At 38.4% G+C, this 23,782-nt stretch overlaps 1 protein-coding gene across 1 annotated transcript in view; it reads left to right on the top strand.

The window, feature by feature from the left end:
* LOC128687130 (dolichyldiphosphatase 1) overlaps positions 1 to 23,361 on the top strand; it is a gene marked incomplete at its 5' end in the record, with an annotated part of 50,961 nt that extends 27,600 nt beyond the window's left edge. Inside the window, 1 exon segment of the mRNA XM_070092804.1 lies at positions 21,626 to 23,361. Within this exon segment, the coding sequence (XP_069948905.1) occupies positions 21,626 to 21,755 (130 nt within the window).
* Between the last annotated feature and the right edge of the window lie 421 nt (positions 23,362 to 23,782).

Below are 23,782 nucleotides of genomic sequence, written 5' to 3'. Positions count from 1 at the left end.
CAGCATTTTTGGTGCTTGTTTCTGCAAAATAAATCACCATGGGCCCCAAGAAAGCTTCTAGTGCCAACCCTTCGAGAAAAAGGGTGCTAATGACTATTGAAATGAAGAAAGAGATAATTGCAAAGTACGAAAGTGGAGTGCGTGTGTCAGAGCTGGCCAGGTTGTATACAAAACCCCATTCAACCATCTCTACTATAGTGACCAGGAAAACGGCAATTAAGGAAGCTGTTGTTGCAAAAGGTGCAACTGTGATTACAAAACAGCGACTGCAAGTGTTAGAAGATGTTGAGAGACTGTTATTGATGTGGATATATGAAAAACAGATAGCAGGAGATAGCATCTCTCAAGCAATCATTTGTGAAAAGGCTCAGCAGTTGCATGACGATTTGGTAAAGAAATTGCCTGCAACTAGTGGTGATGTGAGTGAATTTAAGGCCAGCAAAGGTTAGTTTGAAAGATTTAAGAATTGTAGTGGCATAAATAGTGTGATTAGGCATGGTGAGGCTGCCAGTGACTCTCAAGCCGGTCCTAGTGGCATTAAAAGAAGAAGGGAAGTAACCCCAGAAAAGGACTTGCTACCTCAAGTCCTATTGGAAAGGGATTCCCGTTCTTAACAATAATTTCGACACTCTTCTCTCCTCCCATCCCATCAATCATCACCAGATCTTCATTAAAGGTAAGTGTCATGTATTCTATTGTTAGTAAAGTACTACAAACTGTGCATGCCTTCTTCAGTTTGTGTGCATTAAACTTAATATTTCATGTGGTAAAATTTTTTTTTTTCATACTTTTGGGTGTCTTGCACAGATTAATTTGATTTCCATTATTTCTTATGGGGAAAATTGATTCACTTTTCGATAATTTTGGTTTACGATGAGCTCTCAGGAACGGATTAATATCGCAAACTGGGGGTCCACTGTATATAAAATATGAAATAACTTTTAAAAACACTTGAAATTTTGGACTTTCCAGACAGAATGGAAGAAACTTAGTGCTTATGAATCTCACAGAGAATATAAACAAACATACAGTGGGCCCTCAGCCAGCGGCATTAATCCATTCCAGAGAGCTTGCCGTTAGTCGAATTTGCCGTTGGTTGAATTAATTTTCCCCATAAAAAATAATGGAAATAGAAATAATCCGTTCCTGACACCCCAAAGTATGAATTTCTTTTTTTTTTACATGACATATACACCAAAACGAATGGGACATGCAAAATAAACAATAATTAAATGCCACTTACCTTTATTGTGGGATTGTTGATGAGTGATAAGATGGTAGGAGGGAAGATGGTGGGGGTGTTTTATTGTTTGGAAGGGGAATCCCCTTTCATAAATACTTCAGCTACCATGTCCTTTGGTGGGGTTACCTCCCTTCTTGGTTTTTTAATGCCACTAGGACCAGCTTGAGGGTCATTGAGCCCCTGTCACACAAAATATCTGTCCAGAGAGCTCTTGTTTCTCACGTGCCCTTAGGATTTCCCTAAAATGGGAGACAATAGTGTCTTTGTACATGTTGCCAATACGGCTTGCAACTTCTGTGACAGAATAAAATTCATCGATAAATGCTTGCACCTTTGTAAACATTGAACAGATTTCCCTAATCCTTGACGAAGTTATCTTCATCCTGCTCTGAAGAACATTCCTGAGATGTGACCTTTTGCTGTTGCACCTGAAGCTCTTGCAGGTCTGCAGTGGTTAGTTCTTCCTCGTCATTCTGCACCAACTCTTTCACATCCACGCCACAAACCTCCAACCCCAAGGACTTCCCCAGTGACACAATAGCTTCCACTACTGGCATAGCCTCCTCAGGGTTAGCCCTAAACCCTTCAAAATCCCTCTCTTCTACACATTCTGGCCACAGTTTCCTCCAAGCAGAGTTCAAGGTCCTCTTAGTCACTCCCTCCCAAGCCTTACCTATAAGGTTTACACAACTGAGGATATTGAAGAGATCTTTCCAAAACTCTCTTAGGGTCACTTGAGTGTCTGAGGTCACCTCAAAGCACTTTTGAAACACTGCTTTTGTGTAGAGTATTTTGAATTTGAAATGACCTGCTGGTCCATGGGCTGAAGGAGAGGAGTTGTATTAGCAGGCAAAAGCTTCTCCTTAACGAAACCAAACTCCCCTGCAATTTCCTCTTGCAAGTCGTGAGGATGAGCAGGAGTATTGTCCATTACCAGGAGGCACTTGAGTGACAATTTCTTTTCCTGGAGGTATTTTGTCACACTGGGGCCAAACACACCATAAAACCAGTCCAAGAAAAATTCCCTAGTGACCCATGCCTTACTGTTTGATCTCCACAGCACACACAAATTACCCTTGACGATATTGTTTTTCCTGAACTCTGGGAGTTTCAGAGTGATACACCAATAGTGGCTTTGCTTTGCAATCACCACTAGCATTATTACACAACATAAATGTCAGCCTGTCTTTCATAGGCTTATGTCCTTTGAGTGCCTTTTCCTCCTGTGTAATGTAAGTCCTGTTTGGCATTTTCTTCCAAAACAGGCCTGTTTCGTCACAATTAAACACTTGTTCAGGTTTTAAGTTTTCAGTCTCTTATGTATTTCTTAGTCTTTCACATAATTTTCAGCCGCTTTTTTGTCTGAACTGGCTACCTCACCATGTCTTACCACACTGTGTATGCCACTATGAATCTTAAATCTTTCAAACCAGCCTTTGCTGGCCTTAAATTCATCAGCACCAGCACTATTTTCAGCCATTTCCTTAATGAGATCATCGTGCAACTTCCTTGCCTTTTCACAAATTATGGACTGAGAAACACTATCTCCTGATAATTGTTTTTCGTTTATCCATATCAATAACAGTCTCTCTAGCTCTTCAATTATTTGCAGTCTCCATTTTGAAAACACACTTGAACCTTTTGCAACAACAGCTTCCTTGATTGCTGTTCTGTTTGCCAAGATAGTACTGATGGTTGAATGTGATTTGTTGTATTGCCTTTCCAACTCAGACATACTCTATCCACTCTCGTATTTTTCAATGATCTCTCTCTTCATTTCCATCATAATTCTCACCCTTTTTAACACAGGCTTGGCACTAGGAGCTTTCTTGGGGCCAATGGTGGCTTATTTAGCGATTACAAGCACTAAAAACACTGAAATAATGCAAAATGTGTAGCAGGTACACGTGGAATCGACCGCAACTGCTTGTAAACAATGGCATACTGTCTCTTGGAGTGGTTGGGCCCGCTCAGGCCACGCTCCCGGCGCATGGACACGTGGACGAATGTCGTTGGCAGAGTTTTTTGCCGTTGGTAGAGGCTTTTTTTACGCCAAAATGCGCTGTTAGACGAATTTTCCGTTACTTAACCCTTTGACACTTTTGGTTGTACAGTGGGCCCCCGCCTTACGATATTAATCCATTCCTGAGAGCTCATCGTAAGCCGAAATTATCGTTAGCCGAATTAATTTTCCCCACAAGAAATAATGGAAATCAAATTAATCCGTTCCTGACACCCCAAAGTATGAAAAAAAAATTTTTTTACCACATGAAATATTAACTTTACACACAAACTGAAGAAGACATGCACAATTACTACTCTACTAAGAATAGAATACTTGACACTTACCTTTATTGAAGATCTGATGATGATTGATGGGATGGGAGGAGGGGAGTGTGTGGAAGTTATTGTTTAGAAGGGGAATCCCCTTCCATTAGGACTTGAGGTAGCCAGTCATTTTCCGTGGTTACTTCCCTTCTTCTTTTAATGCCACTAGGACTAGCTTGAGAGTCACTGGACCACTGTTGCACAACAAATCTGTCCATAGAGCTCTGTACCTCACATTCCTTTAAGACTTTCCTAAAATGGGCCATAACATTGTCATTGTACAGGTTGCCAGCACGGCTTGCAGTAGCTGTGTCAGGGTGATTTTTATCCGTAAAGCTTTACAGTTCAACCTACTTTGCACACATTTCCTTAATCTCTCTTTGCAATTCCATACTAATTCTTGCCCTTTTTACCACAGGGATGGCACTAGAAGCTTTCTTGGGGTCCATGGTGACTTATTTTGCGGTTACAAGTTGCAGTTACAAGAGTAATTGTGGTAGGGGACCTGAATGCTAAAGTAGGAGAAACTTTTAGAGAGGGTGTGGTAGGTAAGTTTGGGATACCAGGTGTAAATGATAATGGGAGCCCTTTGATTGAACTTTGTATAGAAAGGGGTTTAGTTATAGGTAATACATATTTTAAGAAAAAAGAGGATAAATAAGCATACAAGATATGATGTAGGGCAAAATGACAGTAGTTTGTTGGATTATGTATTGGTAGATAAAAGACTGTTGAGTAGACTTCTTGATGTACATGTTTATAGAGAGGCCACAGATATATTTATTTATTTATTTATTTATTTATTTATTTAGTAATTTTAGCATACATACAGAGGTACAAAAAAATACAGGTAAGAGCAGCATGCCAAAGCCACTTATATGCATAGCATTATGGGCTGGCTTAAAATTAACTTAAGATTAACTAAGCAATGATGAAATCAGTGATAAGACCTTATTGTAAACAGATAACTATAAAGCACAAATGAGTATTACAAAAACAGGTCATATGGTTGCATGCATTGCTGTACATTCAGTAGAATGGAGTATTCTGTTAGGTAGTGTATTTAAAAAATAACAAAGTTTGGTTGGGTCCTAGGTTTAACATTTATGTGATATAATTGTGAGTAACATTTAGGATATACAATTTATAAGGTTCAGTTATTCAGTATTTATTTGGTTTTGGGTGAGTAAGTGATCTTTGAGAAGAGACTTGAATTTATAAACAGGTAGTGTTTCTTTTATATTTACAGGTAATGAATTCCAGATTTTAGGGCCTTTTATGTGCATTGAGTTTTTGCATAGTGTGAGATGGACACGAGGAACATCAAAGAGTGATCTGTGCCTTGTGTTATGGTCATGTGTTCTGTTGAGGTTGGCAAGGAGATGTTTGAGGGGAGGGTTAATATCAGAGTTAAGTGTTCTCTGTATGTAATAGGTGCAATAATAAGTATGGATGTTTTGTATGGTGAGTAGGTTGAGTGTTTTGAATATTGGTGGAGTGTGCTGCCTGTAGTGAGAATTTGTTATCATTCTAACTGCAGCCTTTTGTTGGGTAATTAGTGGTCTGAGATGGTTAATTGTTGTTGAGCCCCATGCACAAATTCCATAGGTGAGATAGGGGTAAATAAGAGGGTGATAAAGGGCCAGGAGGGCTGACTGTGGAACATAGTACCGTATCTTCGATAGTATGCCTACAGTATTGGAAATTTTCTTAGAAATTTGTTGTATATGTGTATGAAATTTGAGTCTATTATCAAGGTGGATTCCTAAGAATTTTCCCTCTGTTAGCTTTGTGATAGGTGATCCGTTTATCGTTATGTTAAGAGGTACATCTGTAGCTCTGTTACCAAACTGAATGAAGTAGGTTTTGTCAATGTTTAGTGTAGGTTTGTTAGTCCTCATCCAGGTAGATATTTTCTGTAATTCAGTATTTACAGTATTGGCTAGCATGACTGGACTCGGGTGAGAGAAGACGTATGTAGTGTCATCTGCAAAAAGTGTGGGTTTGAGTAATTGCGAAACATTTGGTAGGTCATTTATGTATAGGAGAAAGAGAAGAGGGCCAAGGACACTTCCCTGTGGGACACCAACTGTAATTGGTTGTGCGGAAGAGCTTGTCCCATTTGCGTACATATATTGGCTTCTGTTGCTGAGGTATGACTTGTAGTTGAGGGAGTGCCCTCTTATACCATAGTGTGACAATTTTACGTGGAGCAAGTCATGGTCAACTGTATCAAAAGCTTTACGTAAGTCAATGAAGATCCCCAGTGGGACTTCTTTTTTCTCTATTGCAGTGTATATATGTTCTAGCATGTGTATAATAGCATCATTAGTATTTTTATTAGGCCTGAATCCAAATTGGCAGGGGTTGAGTATGTTTTGGGAGATGAGGTAGGAGTAGATTCGTTTATGAATTAATTTTTCGAAGATTTTTGAGAGAGGGTGTAAATTGGATATTGGCCTATAGTTATTCAACTCTGTTTGGTCTCCTCCTTTATGGATCGGGGTGACCCTTGCTATTTTGAGAACTGTAGGGAATGTGGAGGATTCAATGGATTTGTTAAAGAGTGTTGCAATGATTGGTGATAGTACTTGTGACACTTTTTTGTATATAAAGGGTGGTAAGGTATTTAAATCTCCTGCCTTGTTTTTTAGTGCGTTGATAATAAGGGAGACTTCGTATGGGTTAGTCGGAGCTAGGAACAGTGTGTTCGGGCAGTTGCCAGTGAGGTAGTCATTTGGTGGGGTATCTGAGCTTGGGATTTTATTGGCAAGGTTTTGTCCTATAGTGGAGAAGAAATCATTGAGTCTGTTTGCTGTTTCTGTTGGTGGGAGTTGGGGTTCATCTGATTTTGCTAATTTTATTTCGCTATTTCGTGATATCTTTTTTGTTCCCAGAATTTTTGATAGGGTCTTCCAAGTCTTTTTTATATCACCTCGTAAGTTGGATAATCTGTTCTCATAATACAATTTTTTTGCCCTTCTTATCAGGCTGGTTAGGATTGACGAGTAACGTTTTGTTTGGTCACTGGTTATGTGACCCATTCTCTACTGTTTTTCATATCGGTGTTTTGTATTTATGGATTTGAGAATGCTGGGTGTTAGCCAGGGACTGTTCAGTCTCTTAGCTGTCATCTGTTTAGTTTTTTTAGGGCAGTGCTTGTTATAGAGGTATTGGGTCTTTTTTAGAAAATTATTAAAACATTCGTCAATATCTGTATAGATTTCTAGCTCAGTGTGCCAGTCAATATTTGTTACTGCTGTTGTGAAGTTATTAATGGCTGCCTCATTGTGAAGTCTGAAGGTGACTTTAGTAGTGTCTTGGGGTAATTTACCAAGAGTTATGAGGAAAGTAGGGTAGTGGTCTGTGGTATTATCTGTAATTATGCGTGATTTTAAAGGGGATATGGTGTTGGTCCAGATGTGGTCAAGTAGGGAAACACTAGTCTCCGTAACTCTTGTAGGTTTTGTTACTGTTGGTAGCGACATGCAGTTACTCATTGTGTTTGTGAATTCAGTAACGTGTGGGTCCTGGTCTTGCAGGAGATTTATACTGAAGTCACCTGAGAGTAGTAAGTGATCTTTGTTCATGCGTGCATCAGTTATCATACTTCCTAGGTTTTGACTAAATTGGCTAATGTTTGATTGTGGAACTCTGTAGATGTTTATCACTGTGAGAGCTTTTTGTAGGTATTTGGATTTGAATTTAGCTATTATATATTCTCCATGTTCATCCCTTGTGCAAGTATTAGTGATACATTCTAGTTGGTCTGAGTAGTATATAGCTGTGCCACCCCCTTGTTGGTCTGGCCTACAGTTGTGTATGGCTGTGTAACCAGGAATGGCATAGACATCTGTAGTATCAGGCTTTAGCCAGGTTTCAGTTAGTGTAATGATGGACATGTTGGTATGCAAGGAATTTAGTAATGCTATGAGGTCATCGTAATGCTTGCTTGAAGATCTGATATTGTAGTTAAAGATAGTTATGTTGTTGTTGGCTCTGAGAAGTGCCTTTGATTGTTCTGCTGTGTAGTAATTACAGTAACTGTTTGATACATTTAAGTCATTAAATAAGAGGTTGGTATCAGGATCATTGCTTGTAATCATAAGATTTGTAGTGAATCTATTGTTAGAATTAAGTATAAAACAAAGTAAATATTCTAAAGCTAAAAAATAGCACCTGAATTATTTAACAAATGTAAAAATAATGAGCTAAGGTAGTATTTTTAAAGCTAAAATAAAGGAGACAATATAAAAGGGACTAAATAATTTGTGGTGAACAAATATAGTGATGATCAAATAATGGGGCTTGGGAATATGATAGTAGGTAGTACTTTAAAGGTAATTCTTTAAAGTTAGAATTATAATATAAAATTATAATATAAAAGGGACTAATATAAGTTGTGGTGAACAATAAAGTGGTAATCAAATAAATGAGCTTTGGAATATAATGGCAAAATAGTGAACTTATTACACTTTAGCACCTGAGAATAGCACCTTGATTATTTTAACAATTGTGAATATATGAACTAAGGTAGTTATATAAAGCTAAAATAAAGGAAAAAAATATATAAGGGACTAAAATTAAGTAATGGTAAACAAAGTTAAATGGACATAGTCAATATGAAATAATATTGGTTTAGGAGTAAGATCTGATTTGTAATATTAAATAAGTTGAGCAGTTTATTGCACAATAAAAAGTAAAAAAAATGAGGTAATTGGTACTAGCTAGCAAAAGATAGTTTTGGTACTTGCAAAAAAGTAATTGGAATATACACTAATTGCACACACAATAAAAAGTGACTAAAAAAACAAGTAGTGGTAAACAAAATTAAATGGACAGGTAAGAACATTGAATAATATTAATTTGGAGTAAGATTTGACTTGTAACACAAAATTATGAGCAATTAATAGCAGTAAGAAAGAAGTATAAAGTATTGGAGGTAGTTAGCATTAGCTAGTGATGAAAAAAATAATAATGCACAATATAATAGTAATGTACACTATATGCACCACACGTATATATGTATTAAGGGCACTTATCTAATCTGTTACAGAAATGACAGCTTTTCTAAGGAAGGTAGAGAAATCATGTTCGTTTGAGATGGTATATTGTTGTCCTGTTGATGTTTTCCTTACTAGTATTTTCCCATCTCGCGTGAAACACTGATGTATTTTGTTTTCCTGTTTAAGTTTTCTCAGCCTGAACAGAAGGTTTTGACATTTTCTTGTTAGACACTCATTTATGTACACTCCATTTTTCATTGTAATTGCTGATTTAATTAGGTCCTTTCTTTTATCGTATGAATGAAGTCGGATCATTATACTGTGTTTACTTCCTGGTTTTCCTAGCAAACGTGTTTCTTTGATTTCATTGTTTTGCACGATGACTTGTACGTGGTCCTGTATTATCTTGACAGCAGTTTCTTTGCACTGTGCTTGGGTTATGTCACTTGGAATGTGTGGACTGTTTATTATAACTGCATCAGACAACTTACCTTGTTCAGTTTTGTCGTCTTGGAAATCAAGGTATTCATTTAGTCGAGTGTGCATGTTCTGATTCCAGTCCTTGATTGCTTCTTCAACCTTCATATTTATTATAGTTATTTGTTTGGTGTGACTGGCTATAGCTGCTTTCAGAGTATTTTCTGTGTCAACACTTCCCGATGTAATCTTCTCTTCAAGGTTTTGGATCTTGTTCTCGAGGTTGGTTATCTTGGATTCTCGTCGCTCGAGTGTTGCTTTGATATCTTTGATTTCGTTTTCTAGAGCAACGATGTAGTCCTTGATATTGTCAGGAATAATCATACCTGAGTAATCATGGGTGAATCCTTTGAAGGGAGTGGAGTTGGAGGGGGAGTCAGCCATGTTTGTTGTTGTTGTTGTTGTTCCCTGGGTGGCGGCGGTGAGGGGGGGTTGATGATACACCGGTGTCCTGCTGGGTAGACAAGTTGAGTTCTAGGGTCCTTGCTGTTATTCTTTTATTACTGATGTTGTTTCTTCTGCGATATCCTTTCATAGTATCACTGAAGTAGATACTGTGTAGCAATGGAGAAGGCTTGGGTTAAGTGGTTGTCTGGCAGCGGAGGCAGTGTTTGGGTTAGCAGGGCTGTCTTCCTTAGATCTTCTAATTTTGTCAAGATTTGGGTTACATTCTTAGTATTCTTGGGTCATTTTGTGGTCTACGTGGGTTCATGTAGTTGAACTTTCACTTAGGCCATCACAAGTTTTGATGAGCGATGTTTTTTGAGGAAGAAGAGCTGGTAGGATGCCTCTGCTGCCGCTGCCGCTGAGATCACTTTTTAGTTGTAGCTACACTGAGAGTAAAAGGTAGATGGGATACAAGGAGAATAGAAGCATCGGGGAAGAGAGAGGTGAAGGTTTATAAACTAAAAGAGGAGGCAGTTAGGGTAAGATATAAACAGCTATTGGAGGATAGATGGGCTAATGAGAGCATAGGCAATGGGGTTGAAGAGGTATGGGGTAGGTTTAAAAATGTAGTGTTAGTGTTCAGCAGAAGTTTGTGGTTACAGGAAAGTGGGTGATGGAGGGAAGAGGAGCGATTGGTGGAATGATGATGTAAAGAGAGTAGTAAGGGAGAAAAAGTTAGCATATGAGAAGTTTTTACAAAGTAGAAGTGATGCAAGGAGGGAAGAGTATATGGAGAAAAAGAGAGTGGTGAAGCATTGTAAAAAGAGAGCAAATGAGAGAGTGGGTGAGATGTTATCAACAAATTTTGTTGAAAATAAGAAAAAGTTTTGGAGTGAGATTAACAAGTTAAGGAAGCCTAGAGAACAAATGGATTTGTCAGTTAAAAATAGGAGAGGAGAGTTATTAAATGGAGAGTTAGAGGTATTGGGAAGATGGAGGGAATATTTTGAGGAATTGTTAAATGTTGATGAAGATAGGGAAGCTGTGATTTCGTGTATAGGGCAAGGAGGAATAACATCTTGTAGGAGTGAGGAAGAACCAGTTGTGAGTGTGGGGGAAGTTCGTAAGGCAGTAGGTAAAATGAAAGGGGGTAAGGCAGCTGGGATTGATTCAAATTCAAATTCAAATTCAAAGTTTATTCTCTATAAGGATTACAATGCTGAGTTTACAGAATTTGGTTATTGTATTGTTTACATGTAGTTAAATAATAATTACAGAGTGTACCACTAGAACACCTAGCATGGCTAGGCATGTCGGGCAGACTTAAATTAAATCTTAAGTTTAAAATATTACAAAATTATGAGGTAAGTTGGTATTATGGCTAAATGACTAAATACTAGTTTGTGAGTTTAGCAATGTGAATGCTTTTGTTTTGGCACTATACATAGTTTCAGTATTGGAGTATCACAGGCCAACTTATGACTAGTTAAGATTCATTATTTTGAGATTGAGATTGATATTTCTGTTTATGGTTAAATGGGTGAGTGAGTGTAAGTGTTAACCACCAGGTTGTATTCGTGTAATTAGTTGACAGGGTGTATCAGGGAGATAAGATGTTTTCTGATGGTAGTTTTGAAGGTGATGAATGTGTCTGCAGTTTTAGAATTTTCAGGTAGGGTGTTCCAGATTTTAGGGCCTTTGACATATATTGAATTTTTGTAAAGGTTTAGTCGGACACGGGGAATGTCATAGAGATGTTTGTGTCTGGTATTGTGCCTGTGGGTTCTGTCGCAACTATCAAGAAAGTGTTTTAGGTCAAGGTTAATATTGGGATTTAAGGTCCTGTAGATGTAGATTGCACAGTAGTAAGTGTGGATGTACTGAACAGGGAGTAAGTTTAGATCTATGAAGAGTGGGGGGGTGTGTTGCCAGGGATGGGATTTAGTGATTATTCTTACTGCGGCTTTTTGTTGGGTTATTATTGGCTTTAGGTGTGTTGCTGCAGTTGAACCCCAAGCACATATAGCATAGGTGAGGTATGGATATATAAGTGAATGGTATAGTGTGAGAAGGGCAGTTTGCGGCACATAGTATCATATCTTGGAGAGGATCCCAACCATTTTGGATACTTTTTTGGTTATGTGTTGGATATGGGTGCTGAAGTTCAGGTTGTTGTCGAGGTATAGGCCTAGGAATTTGCCCTCAATATGCCTGGCAATTAGAGTGTTGTCGATCTTAATGTTAATTTGCGCATCTCCTGCTCTGCTACCAAACATAATGTAGTAGGTTTTGTCAGTGTTAAGCGTAAGTTTATTGGCTGTCATCCAAGTCTATATTTTGATCAGCTCCTCATTAACAATGGTGTTGAGGGTGGCAAGATTAGGGTGAGAGATGACATAAGTCGTGTCGTCAGCAAAGAGAATGGGGTTCAGGTGTTGAGATACGTTCGGAAGATCATTGATGTATATGAGGAAGAGCAGGGGACCAAGGACACTTCCCTGCGGAACTCCAGTATCAAGTGGCTGTGTTGTTGATGCTGTGTCTTTAATGGTGACATACTGATACCTATTAGTAAGGTAAGATTTGAAATATGCAAGCGCATGGCCTCTTATACCATAATGGTCAAGTTTGTGGAGTAGGATGCCATGGTCTACTGTGTCAAAAACTTTTCTTAGGTCAATAAAAATTCCTAGTGGATATTCCTTATTTTCCAATGCTGTGTAAAGCAGATCTAGCATTTTTATGATTGCATCATTAGTGCTTTTATTTTTCCTGAATCCAAATTGGCAGGGGTTGAATATGTTTTGTGCCGTTATAAATGAATATAGTCTCCTGTGCACGAGTTTCTCAAAGATTTTGGATAGCAATGGTAAGTTTGATATTGGCCTATAGTTGTTTAAATCTGTAGGGTCACCACCTTTATGTATTGGTGTAACCCTTGCCGTCTTGAGTAGTTTCGGGAAGGTGCTAGTTTCTAGTGACTTGTTAAAAAGTAATGAGATAGCATGCGAGAGTACATGGGCCGCTCTCTTGTACAATAATGGTGGGACATGAGACAGATTCCCTGAGTTATTTTTAAGTGACTTTATAACTTGACTCAAGAAATCGTAATGACACGATTGCAAATAAACCATACCCCCGGCATGGGCATTGGTGCGTGGGATTTTATTGGCGAGATTAGAACCTATGGTTGAGAAGAAGTCGTTTATGGGATAAAGATAGAAATGTTAAAAGCAGGTGGGGATATAGTTTTGGAGTGGTTGGTGGTATTATTTAATAAATGTATGGAAGAGGGTAAGGTACCTAGGGATTGGCAGAGAGCATGCATAGTTCCTTTGTATAAAGGCAAAGGGGACAAAAGAGTGCAAAAATTATAGGGGGATAAGTCTGTTGAGTATACTTTGTAAAGTGTTTGGTAGAGTTATCATTGAAAGAATTAAGAGTAAGTCGGAGAATAGGATAGCAGATGAACAAGGAGGCTTTAGGAAAAGTAGGGGGTGTGTGGACCAGGTGTTTACAGTGAAACATATAAGTGAACAGTATTTAGATAAGGCTAAAGAGGTTTTTGTGGCATTTATGGATTTGGAAAAGGCATATGACAGGGTGGATAGGGAAGGGGGGCAATGTGGCAGATGTTGCAGGTGTATGGTATAGGAGGTAGGTTACTGAAAGCAGTGAAGAGTTTTTACGAGGATAGTGAGGCTCAAGTTAGAGTATGTAGGAAAGAGGGGGATTATTTCCCAGTAAAAGTAGGCCTTAGACAAGGATGTGTGATGTCACCGTGGTTGTTTAATATATTTATAGATGGGGTTGTAAGAGAAGTAAATGCGAGGGTCTTGGCAAGAGGCGTGGAGTTAAAAGTTAAAGAATCACACATAAAGTGGGAGTTGTCACAGTTGCTCTTTGCTGATGACACTGTGCTCTTGGGAGATTCTGAAGAGAAGTTGCAGAGGTTGGTGGATGAATTTGGTAGGGTATGTAAAAGAAGAAAATTAAAAGTGAATATCGGAAAGAGTAAAGTTATGAGGATAACAAAAAGATTAGGTGATGAAAGAGTGGATATCAGATTGGAGGGACAGAGTATGGAGGAGGTGAATGTATTCAGATATTTGGGAGCGGACGTGTCAGCGGATGGGTCTATGAAAGATGAGGTGAATCATAGAATCGATGAGGGAAAAGGGTGGGCAGTGCACTTAGGAGTCTGTGGAGCCAAAGAGGGGAATGTATGAGAGTATAGTTTTACCAACGCTCTTATATGGTTGTGAAGCATGGGTGATGAATGTTGCAGCGAGGAGAAGGCTGGAGGCAGTGGAGATGCCATGTCTGAGGGCAATGTGTGGTGTGAATATAATGCAGAGAATTCGTAGTTTGGAAGTTAGGAGGAGGTGCGAGATTGCCAAAACTGTTGTCCAGAGGGCTGAGGAAGGGTTGTTGAGGTGGTTCGGACATGTAGAGAGAATGGAGCGAAACAGAATGACTTCAAGAGTGTATCAGTCTGTAGTGGAAGGAAGGCGGGGTAGGGGTCGGCCCAGGAAAGGTTGGAGGGAGGGGGTAAAGGAGGTTTTGTGTGCGAGGGGCTTGGACTTCCAGCGGGCATGTGTGAGTGTGTTTGATAGGAGTGAATGGAGAAAAATGGTTTTTAATACTTGACGTGCTGTTGGAGTGTGAGCAAAGTAACATTTATGAAGGGATTCAGGGAAACCGGCAGGCCGGACTTGAGTCCTGGAGATGGGGAGTACAGTGCCTGCACTCTGAAGGAGGGGTGTTAATGTTGCAGTTTAAAAACTGCACTGTAAAGCACCCTTCTGGCAAGACAGTGATGGAGTGAACGATGGTGAAAGTTTTTCTTTTTTAGGCCACCCTGCCTTGGTGGGAATCGGCCAGTGTGTTAATAAAAAAATAATAATAATAAAAGCACTAAGAACACTGGGATAATGTGAAATGTACCGAATGTATGCGTAGATGCGACCGCACTGGCTGGCTTGTAAACACTGGCGCTGAGGCTACACGTGGGATACGTCCCAGACAAATCACGTAAGGCGAGGCAAAATTTTTGCATTCAAATGCTTCGTATGGCGGATTTAACGTAACGCAATGCGTTCGTAAGGCGGGGTCCACTGTATATTTATGTCTTATGAGCCACCGTTTTTGGTGTACATATACTCATAAATTCTAACGGCTTCAAATCAAACAGGAGAAAGCTGGTAGGGCCACATGTGAGAGAATGAGTCTGTGTGGGCAGTGTGCACCATATAAAAAAAATCCTGCAGCATGCAGTGCATAATGAGAAAAAAAAAACTCTGACCATTTTTTTTTTAATTAAAATGCCGACTTTGTGATCTATTTTCATAAGTATTTATGGTTATATTCTCATTTTCTTGGTCTCATTTGATAGAATGGAAAACATTTTATAGAAATAGAGGTGATTTTGATTGGTTTTACTATGAAAAGAACCTTGAAATGGAGCTCAAAGTAGGGGAAATGTTTGATTTTTGCCAATGTTCAAAAGTAAACAAATGATGTCATTTTCCAATAAATGTCCATGTAGCCATTCTAATATGCAGTCATGAATGGCTTGACATTATTTATACAATTATTACAATATTGCATTAGTCTGCATAACAGTAAATCTTCTATTTTTTGTTTGAATAAAAATTCAAAATAGAAAGCAAGAGTAATATCAAAGGGGCCTGGAGACATGACTGGTGAACAAAGAAAATGTTTTTTTTTAGAGCCAGGAATGTCTGCATTGTTCATTCTGGACCCTGTTTTGAAATTGTCATATTTTTAAATTTTCGTGAAATTGGCCAAATTGCCAATTTCTGACCACGTTATTAGGTAGTTGAAATTGGTAAATGGGCAGTTTCTTGTACTCAGTTGATAGCAAAAATGGAGTTCTAAAGAAATAGCTATGAGTTTGGTCGACTGAAACAATGGAATTAACCAAAAATAGGGCTCAAAGTGGGCAAAATCGCTGATTTGTAAATATCCCTAACTTCGCGAGAGTGTAATTCCGTCAGTTTTCCATCAAATTATGTTCTTTTGGTGTCATTACAATCAGGAAAAGATTCTCTATCATTTCATAAGAAAAAATAATTTTTTTTTTTTTGAAAATTTTGCGACACCAGGAGACACCTCAGGATTTGGGGTTGTGACAGTCAAGGGGTTAATGCTGCTGTTAGTTGAGGGTCCACTGTAATTTGAGTTGACTGTATTAGCGGAACGCTTTAAAGCGGGGCCCTACTGTACATACTTGAAGAGGATTTCAGGGGTCAGTGCCCCTGTAGTCCAGTCTGTGACCAGGCCTCATGGTGGATCAGGGCCTGATCAGTCAGACTGTTATTGTTGGCCGCATGTAAACTGATGTACGAACCACAGCCTGGCTGATCAGGCACTGACTTGAGGTGCATGTCCAAAGTCTTCTTGAAGATAGCCAAGGGTCTATTGGTAATCCTTCTTATGAATGCTGGTAGGCAGTTGAACAGTCTTGGGCCCCTGACACTTATTGTGTTGTCTCTTATCATGCTAGTGGTGCCCCTGCTTTTCATTGGGGGATGTTGCATCCTCCAATGAGTCTTTAGTTTTCATAGGGAGTGATTTTCATGTGCCAATTTGGTACTAATCCCTCTAGGATTTTCCAAGTGTATGTAATCATGTATCTCTCCCACTTGCATTACAGGGGGTACAGATCAAGGAATTTCAACTATTCCCAGTAATTTAGGTGTTTTATCATATTTGCTTGTGCTGTGAAGGTTCTCTGTACATTTTCTAGGTCAGCAATTTCTCCTGCCTTGAAAGGCGCTGTTAGTATGCAGCAATATTCCAGCCTAGGTAGAACAAGTGACCTGAATAGTGTCATCATGGGCTTGGCATTCCTAGTTTTAAAGGTTCTCATTATCCATCTTGTCATTTTTCTAGCAGATGCAATTGATACAATGTTGTGATCTTTGAAAGTGAGATCCTATGACATTATCACTCCCAGGTCCTTAACATTATTTTTTTGCTCTGTGTGGTTGGAATTTGTTTATACTCTAATATAGTTTTAATTTCCTCACGCTTTCCATATTGGAGTAATTGAAATTTCTCTTCATTGAGCTTCATATTATTTTCTGTGGCCTATTTAACCCTTTCAGGGTCCGTCCCGTAGATCTACGGCTTTACGTTCAGGGTCCAAACCGTAGATCTACGCCATGAGCTCAGCTCACTCTGATAAACTGTGAGTGGTACATTTGGGCCTAGATATGAGAGAATACATCTATGTGGTATGTGTGCACCACATAAAACAGATCCTGCAGCACACTGTGTATAATGAGAGAAAAAAAATGAAATGATTTTTCGATTAAAACAGCAACTTTGCAGTGTTTTTTCGTATGTTTTTTATAGTTGTATTTGCGATTTCTTGGTCTCATTTGATAGAATGGAAGACATATTACAGAAATAGAGATGATTTTGATTGGTTTTAGCACTGGAAATGGCTTGAAACTGAGCTCAAAGTAGCAGAAATGTTAAATTTTTGCCGATATTCAAGAGTAAACAAACGACCTCACATGTCTAATACACGCCAGCTGGTGGGTCTAATATACATTCACAAATATGGTGATGATATTTATACAATTATTACAGTATTGCATAACAGTAAATCTTCTATTTTTTGGTGTGAATAAAAATTCATTATGTGAATAAAAAATCAAAATGGAATTTATTTGTAAAGCCTCAAAACATAACTAATGAACAGAGGAAATGTTAGTTTAGTGCCAGGAATGCCTACATTGTTCATTCTGGACCCTATTTTGAAATTGGAATATTTTGAACTTTGTGTTAAATTGGCCAAATTAACAATTTCCGATCATTTTATTTTGTAGTTGAAACAGTTGACTTGGCAATTTCTTGTGCTCAATCGATAGAATAGAAGTAATACTAGTGAAATAGCTAAGAATTTGGTTGATTGGAATAATGTAATTGGCCTAAAATGGGACTCAAAGTCGGCAAAATCGCCGATTCGTAAATATCGCTGACACATCAAAATTCGCGAGAGCATAATTTCGTCAATTTTCCACCAAATTTCGTACTTTTTGTTTTATTACCTTCACAAAAAGATTCTCTACGATTTCATAAGAAAAAATAACAAATTTTTTGTTTGAAAATTCTTGGACACTGGTGCGTGACTCCAGATTTGGGCCTTGGACCCTGAAAGGGTTAAAGATTTGGTTGATGCCTGCCTGGAGTCTTGCAGTGTCTTCAATGGAGGACACTGTAATGCAAATTCAGGTGTCATCTGCAAAGGAAGACAGTGCTGTGGCTTACATCCCTGTCTGTTAGATATGAGGATGAAGGACAGGATGGGGACAAGTACTATATATTGTAGAACAGAGATTTTCACCGTGGCCGCCTCAGACTTTACTCTATTTACTACTACTCTTTGTGTTCTATTTGTTAGGAAATTATAGATTCATCTACCAACTTTTCCTGTTATTCCTCTATCATGCATTTTGTGCACTATTAAACCATGGTCACACTTGTCGAAGTCTTTTGTAAAGTTTGTGTATACTATCTACATTTTGTTTGTCTTGTAGAGCATCCAGGACCTTGTTGTACTAGTCCAGTAGCTGGGACAGGCAGGAGCAGTAAGTAAGTTTATTTAGGTATACACAAATACAGTTACATAGATAATCATACATAGCAGCATATGTGTAGAGAACCTAGCAATTTTTGCTTATCATTTGGGATTGTGAACCTTAAGAGCTGTATGAACTGAACCCACCTGTACAGTGAAATCTAATGGGAGTGAGAGGGGTGTACGTTATTGTCGATTGTCCATTAAGCATGATAACAATGCAACAATAAAACAGTGCTTTACTCATGATGGCATTATCATGGTAAAATTATCAGACACGGGTCATAGGTTTGAAAAAAATGATCATGAGCTAGCATGTTTCCTCTCATTCACTGGTTTGACTGAACCTCGTTAAGCCATATCTCAACACAATATCAATCATGTACAGTGCTGTAGTATAGTAGAATTCACCCTTAAGGTACTAAACAAAGTGCTAAAGAGTAAAATTCTCATTGAATCTTACCCAGTACCTCATACATTTTTAACTTTAGTACTAATTCTAACCCATATTTTCATATCTATTAGTGAGTAACAGTAATTGATTCCCAGTTACTTAAATTTTTCAGGGTCCGTGCCGTAGATCTATGGCTATATGTTGAGGGTTCAAACCGCAAATCTACACCAAAATTCTAGCGGCGTCAAATTTAGCACGAGAAGGCTGGTAGGCCTACATCTGAGAGAATGGGTCTGCGTGGTGTGTGCGCGCCGTAAACAAAAATTCTAGGCACCCGCATGGCATTGTGGGAACGCCGCCTCAGTTACCTTTGTTCGCCATGCCTTGTCGCAAGGCAGCTGTCTCTCTAAGGAGAATTGGGACTCTCCTCTTCGTAACTGATAGTCCTGACTCTGATGGAAGTGGAAATGAAGAATTCTATGGCTTTGATCAATTAGTGACCGAAAGCAATGACCATGATATCGGAAATAGTGCAGAAAATACTGATGATCCTTAACCTTCTATCTCTGGTGTGGGCACGTCTCGGTCACGTTCATTTGTACCTCGTCGCAAGAGAAAACTAATATTTTCGCGTGGCCAGGCTTCAGACTTCAGTGATGATGATGATGATAGTGATGTGGACTGTGATTTTATTGCTCTTGATGATCATTTGATTAGTGATAGTGAGGAATCATATTCACCAGTGAAGTGTCGGTATATACGCTGCTGCATGCGTTCGGGTAGGGTTCCCTGTGCAGTGCCCAGGGGATGAAGTACACCCCGGAGTACATCCCGTGGCCCTACACCAGGAATAGACAGTGAAAGTGAGGATGATGTGGCTGCACTGGCATGGATAGACCACAGGCATCAGTAGGTGGTGGTATTGGTGGCGATAGTGGTAGTGGTGGTGGTAGTGCCATGGCCATGCATGACTCGCCAGCCTAGGCTGGGACCCACGCTACTGACTCCTCAGTTCAAGGACAAAGCGGAGTGTCAGCCACCACCCCACCACAACCACAACTACCAGCACAACCAGCTTATGATGTCCAGTATCCACCAGCAAACCGCATCTGGGATTGGCAGCAAAATCCCAAGTTTGTTCCCAAGCCCCACCAGTTTGATGACTCCCAAAGTGGAATCCTATTAACTTGTTCCCTTGGAAATACTGCAAATGAACTGGAATTCTTTGAACTATTCTTTGATCAGCCCTTGATGGAAACTATTGTCAGGGAAAGTAACAAGTATTTTGAGTACACCATGGCAAATACAATCATATCACCACAGTCAAGACTACACCAGTGGAAAGAGACAACTGCGGCTGAAATATATTTGCTTTTTGCAACAATAATGCTTAAGCTTCATGTCTATAAGCATAATATGAAATCATACTGATCCACAGATTGGCTAATTTGTTCCCCAGCCTTCAGTGAAATCATCCCAGTGAACAGGTTTATCTTACTGTTACGTATGTTGCACTTCTCTGACAAAACCAGGCCTGACAGAAGTGACAGGTTATATAAGATTAGAAATGTTTTTATGTATCTGAAACAAAAGTTCAACGTGTACTTTTATCCATTCAAGAATCTTGTAATTGACAAGTCTTTGATATTGTTCAAAGGTAGACTGTCATTCAAGCAGTATATACCGAGCAAGAGGAAAGGCTTTGGTATAAAACTGTTTGTACTCTGTGACTGTGACAGTGGCCTGGTATTGGATATTATTGTATACACGGGAAGTAAAACATTGAAAGATACCAGGATGTTATTGAGTATCTCAGGTGACGTAGTGAGAAACATGATGGCACCTTATCTTGGTAAGGGGTATACATTATATACTGATAACTGGTACGCAAACCCTTTACTCAGTGATTTCTTGCGAATGAACATGACATATGTGTGGCACAGTGCATTCTAATCGTAAACATATGCCCAGGTTCAACGCAGGCACTCGTAGTGGTGATGTGCAGGTGTTTACTGCCAATGACATCATGGCATTATGGTGGCATGACAAAAGAGATGTCACATTGTTGACAGCCATTCGCCCTAACAAAATGCAAGACAGTGGCAAAGTTGATAGTGACTAATGAACACACTCGAAAACCAGTGACAGTGATTGACTGTACACAAAACATGCATTTGGTTGACAGATGTGACATGCAGATAGGCTTTGTTGATTGTGTTCGTAAGAGTTACAATTGGTACATGAAACTTTTCTTCCATCTCATGGACATTTCAATGCTCAATGCAAATAATATGTACCAAATGAAGACCGGCAACAGACCACCGTATGGTGAATTTTGTTTGTCTGTTGTCAGACAACTCATAATGAAGTACCAGGTAACAATACCTGCTACACAAAACTGTCCTCGAACTCCTCAGAAGATACCCAAGTGTTTGAGGAGGGAAGGTGATCACTTCATAATTCAGCTTCCTGCAACTAAGAAGAAATTTGCTCAGAAGAGATGTGTTGTCTGTGCACAAACAAAACGACGGCAACAAAGACACAAAGACACTCACTTTGTGTGAGGAATGTAAGGTACCTCTGTGCATGATACCTTGTTTCAAGGACTTCCATAAGCTGCAGCAGTTCTAAAAACATGTCCAGTGACTGTACATATGTAAATATATAATAGAACATTAGTATTATACAACATTTGTGCATGTTTATTGTAGTAAACAATATTATATTATATTGTGGTAAACAATATTATAATAATAACTTTAGTGCAGTTATTGTGTTCAATACAGTGGGTGTATATATATATACATTATATACAGTATTGGTCTCATAGGCCACAAATGTTACCAGAAAAAGAAAAAAATTAGAAAAGAAAAGTAAAAAGTATAAAAAACGTAAAAAAAAGAAATGCGATTTTATGGAAATTGCTGATGTTGCCGCCACCCAGTCATTTTGGGTTAAATTCTCGCCTCTGTATCTCGGTAAGCACCGATCAGAAATTCTTTTTTTTTGTTTTATTACCTTCACAAAAATATAATCCTTAATTCTGTAAGTTTTTTTTTTTTGTTTTATTTTTCAAAATTTCTTGGACACTGGGGCACCCCTTCAGATTTTGCCTTTGGAGCCTGAAAGGGCTAATTACTGAAATTCTTAATGTATTTTATTATTTAACATTTCAGGAGTGTGTGTGAGCGGTTCATGATTCGTGACACCTCCCTGATCCCAAATATTCTGTGGTTTGAATACACACATGCCCGCACAGAAAACAGAGCAAGAAGCCGCAAACTTACCTCCATGAAGAGCCAGTGATTTTAAGTTGTACATAATTGGTCATGTGTGGACCAACAAGTTGGCTGGCTTGCTGTTTAATTGGTCATGTGTGGACTGACAGGTTGGCTGGCTTGCTGTTTAATTGGTACAATTTATTTTTATATGAAAAGCAGATTTTTATTTGCTAAAATATTTAAATTTTCTTAAGCAAAAATTACAGTAGAGTAATTTTTTGAACTAAAATTTTGACAGATGTGGACCAATGAGTTTGTTGTTTGTGTCGAATAGCACTTGTTATTTTTTATTAGTTGAGCATTAATTAAAAGAGTTATGTATGTAGATTGGGCTTTGGTAGTGCTTGACTTGCCTCTCTTTACTAGATAAGTTTTCCAATTGTTGAGGGGGGTCACTTATTTCATTTATAATTTGTTTTTATACTTCACTTTGGGTTTTGTCATAGTGTAACTTTTATTTAAAGACACACAATTGCATTTAATATTAGAGTTGACCATGTACTGTAATATGTAGCACTACCATTAAAAATTGTATTATTAGTCCTTGTATCTGTATGTTGTGTACACAGCATTTTGTCAGTGACAAATATATTTATTGTAGGTGCACAGTTGGGCCCCAACTTACAACATTAATTTGTTTATTAAAATTGATTGCAAGTCACATGTTCAGTGCTTAGAATATGTTTTCCCCACACTGTCATGGAGTAATCAGAGATGTGTTCTCAAGCTGTAATATTCTATATCTAATTTCATTTATTTATTTTCAGTAGGAATATTTACCCATTCTTTTTTTCATTAGGTACTCTTACCTTTTTTACATGTTAATTAACTAGGAAGAGAGTTATAGTATAGAATATACAGTACATAGGTGTAGGGCAGACTGTAACTTGAAGGGAGGGAGGGATAGAGGGACAAGAAAGGAAGGGGCAGAGATGTGGGTAGGTGGGTATGCAGTATGGGAAGGTAGTGGTGAGGGAGAGTGTAATGTGAGGTCCCTTGCCTCGCCCACTGAACATGTTCAGTACATGGAGCCACTAGATTTACAGATCAAATCCAATCTCTACCAAAAATGAACATGAGCTCTGCACACATGCATAAAAAATATTCAAACTACCAATGCATTTGGCAAATAATATATTTATAATTTAGGCCTAAGAAAGTTATATTAACTCATTCTTGATCAGTCTTTATAAAACAAATATGAGTGCTCTATACATGCTTAGACTAAATATAAGCATAATATGAATATATTTGGTAAAAACTAACCACCTTGAAAAAATAATTAAACAGTAAGAAAAATGTAAATATTCAATGTATGATTCTTAAGCAGTCTCTACCAAACAAATATGAGCTCTCTGAACATGAATAAAAAGAATATACACAGTGTGAATGCATTTGGTAAAAAACTAAGAATAATTTTTTAAAATCATTTATTTATTTACTGAATTTGCAGTGATCGCAACTGTAGATCAGTGTTCATAAGTATTAGTTTGTTCCATAATTTTGAAATGTCCTAAATTGGAACATTGTAAGTTGGGGCCCTACTGCACACCTGTAAGGTATCAACTCCTAGTCTCAATGTTAGTAGTTAAAATTACCTTTGGCAGTTGAAATAGACACTAATACTGTAATTTGTATTTTGACTTATCCTATTTACATGTATCTACCATGAAGTGTACCTACAAGTAATTTGTTTTTATCTTTTCATGTATCCACACATACAGTTTACCTGAAAGTAATTAAGTATTTTTTACTTCTGCTTTATGATAAACATGCTGAACATTATACATATACAAGTACGGTGCATCCCGGCATGTCCCCAGATAATACATTTCCCACAACAAATAGCTCCACTTTTGGGGTCCATAATGGAACTGGATGGGTAAAGATGCCTTTTTCCTTTGCCTAGGACTGAAATTCACAAGAGAATATTGTTTTTAACATGATGGCTGTCTCCCACCAAGGTAGTGTGACCCAACAGAGGAAAACACTCTCACTGTCATTCATTCAATCACTGTCTTGTCGAAGTGTGATGATATCACAGTTCAGATG

Source organism: Cherax quadricarinatus, chromosome 40, assembly GCF_038502225.1.
Source record: "Cherax quadricarinatus isolate ZL_2023a chromosome 40, ASM3850222v1, whole genome shotgun sequence".
Lineage (NCBI taxonomy): Eukaryota > Metazoa > Arthropoda > Malacostraca > Decapoda > Parastacidae > Cherax > Cherax quadricarinatus.
Note: the sequence above shows the minus strand (reverse complement) of the source record. Positions and strands in the feature narration are given on the sequence as shown.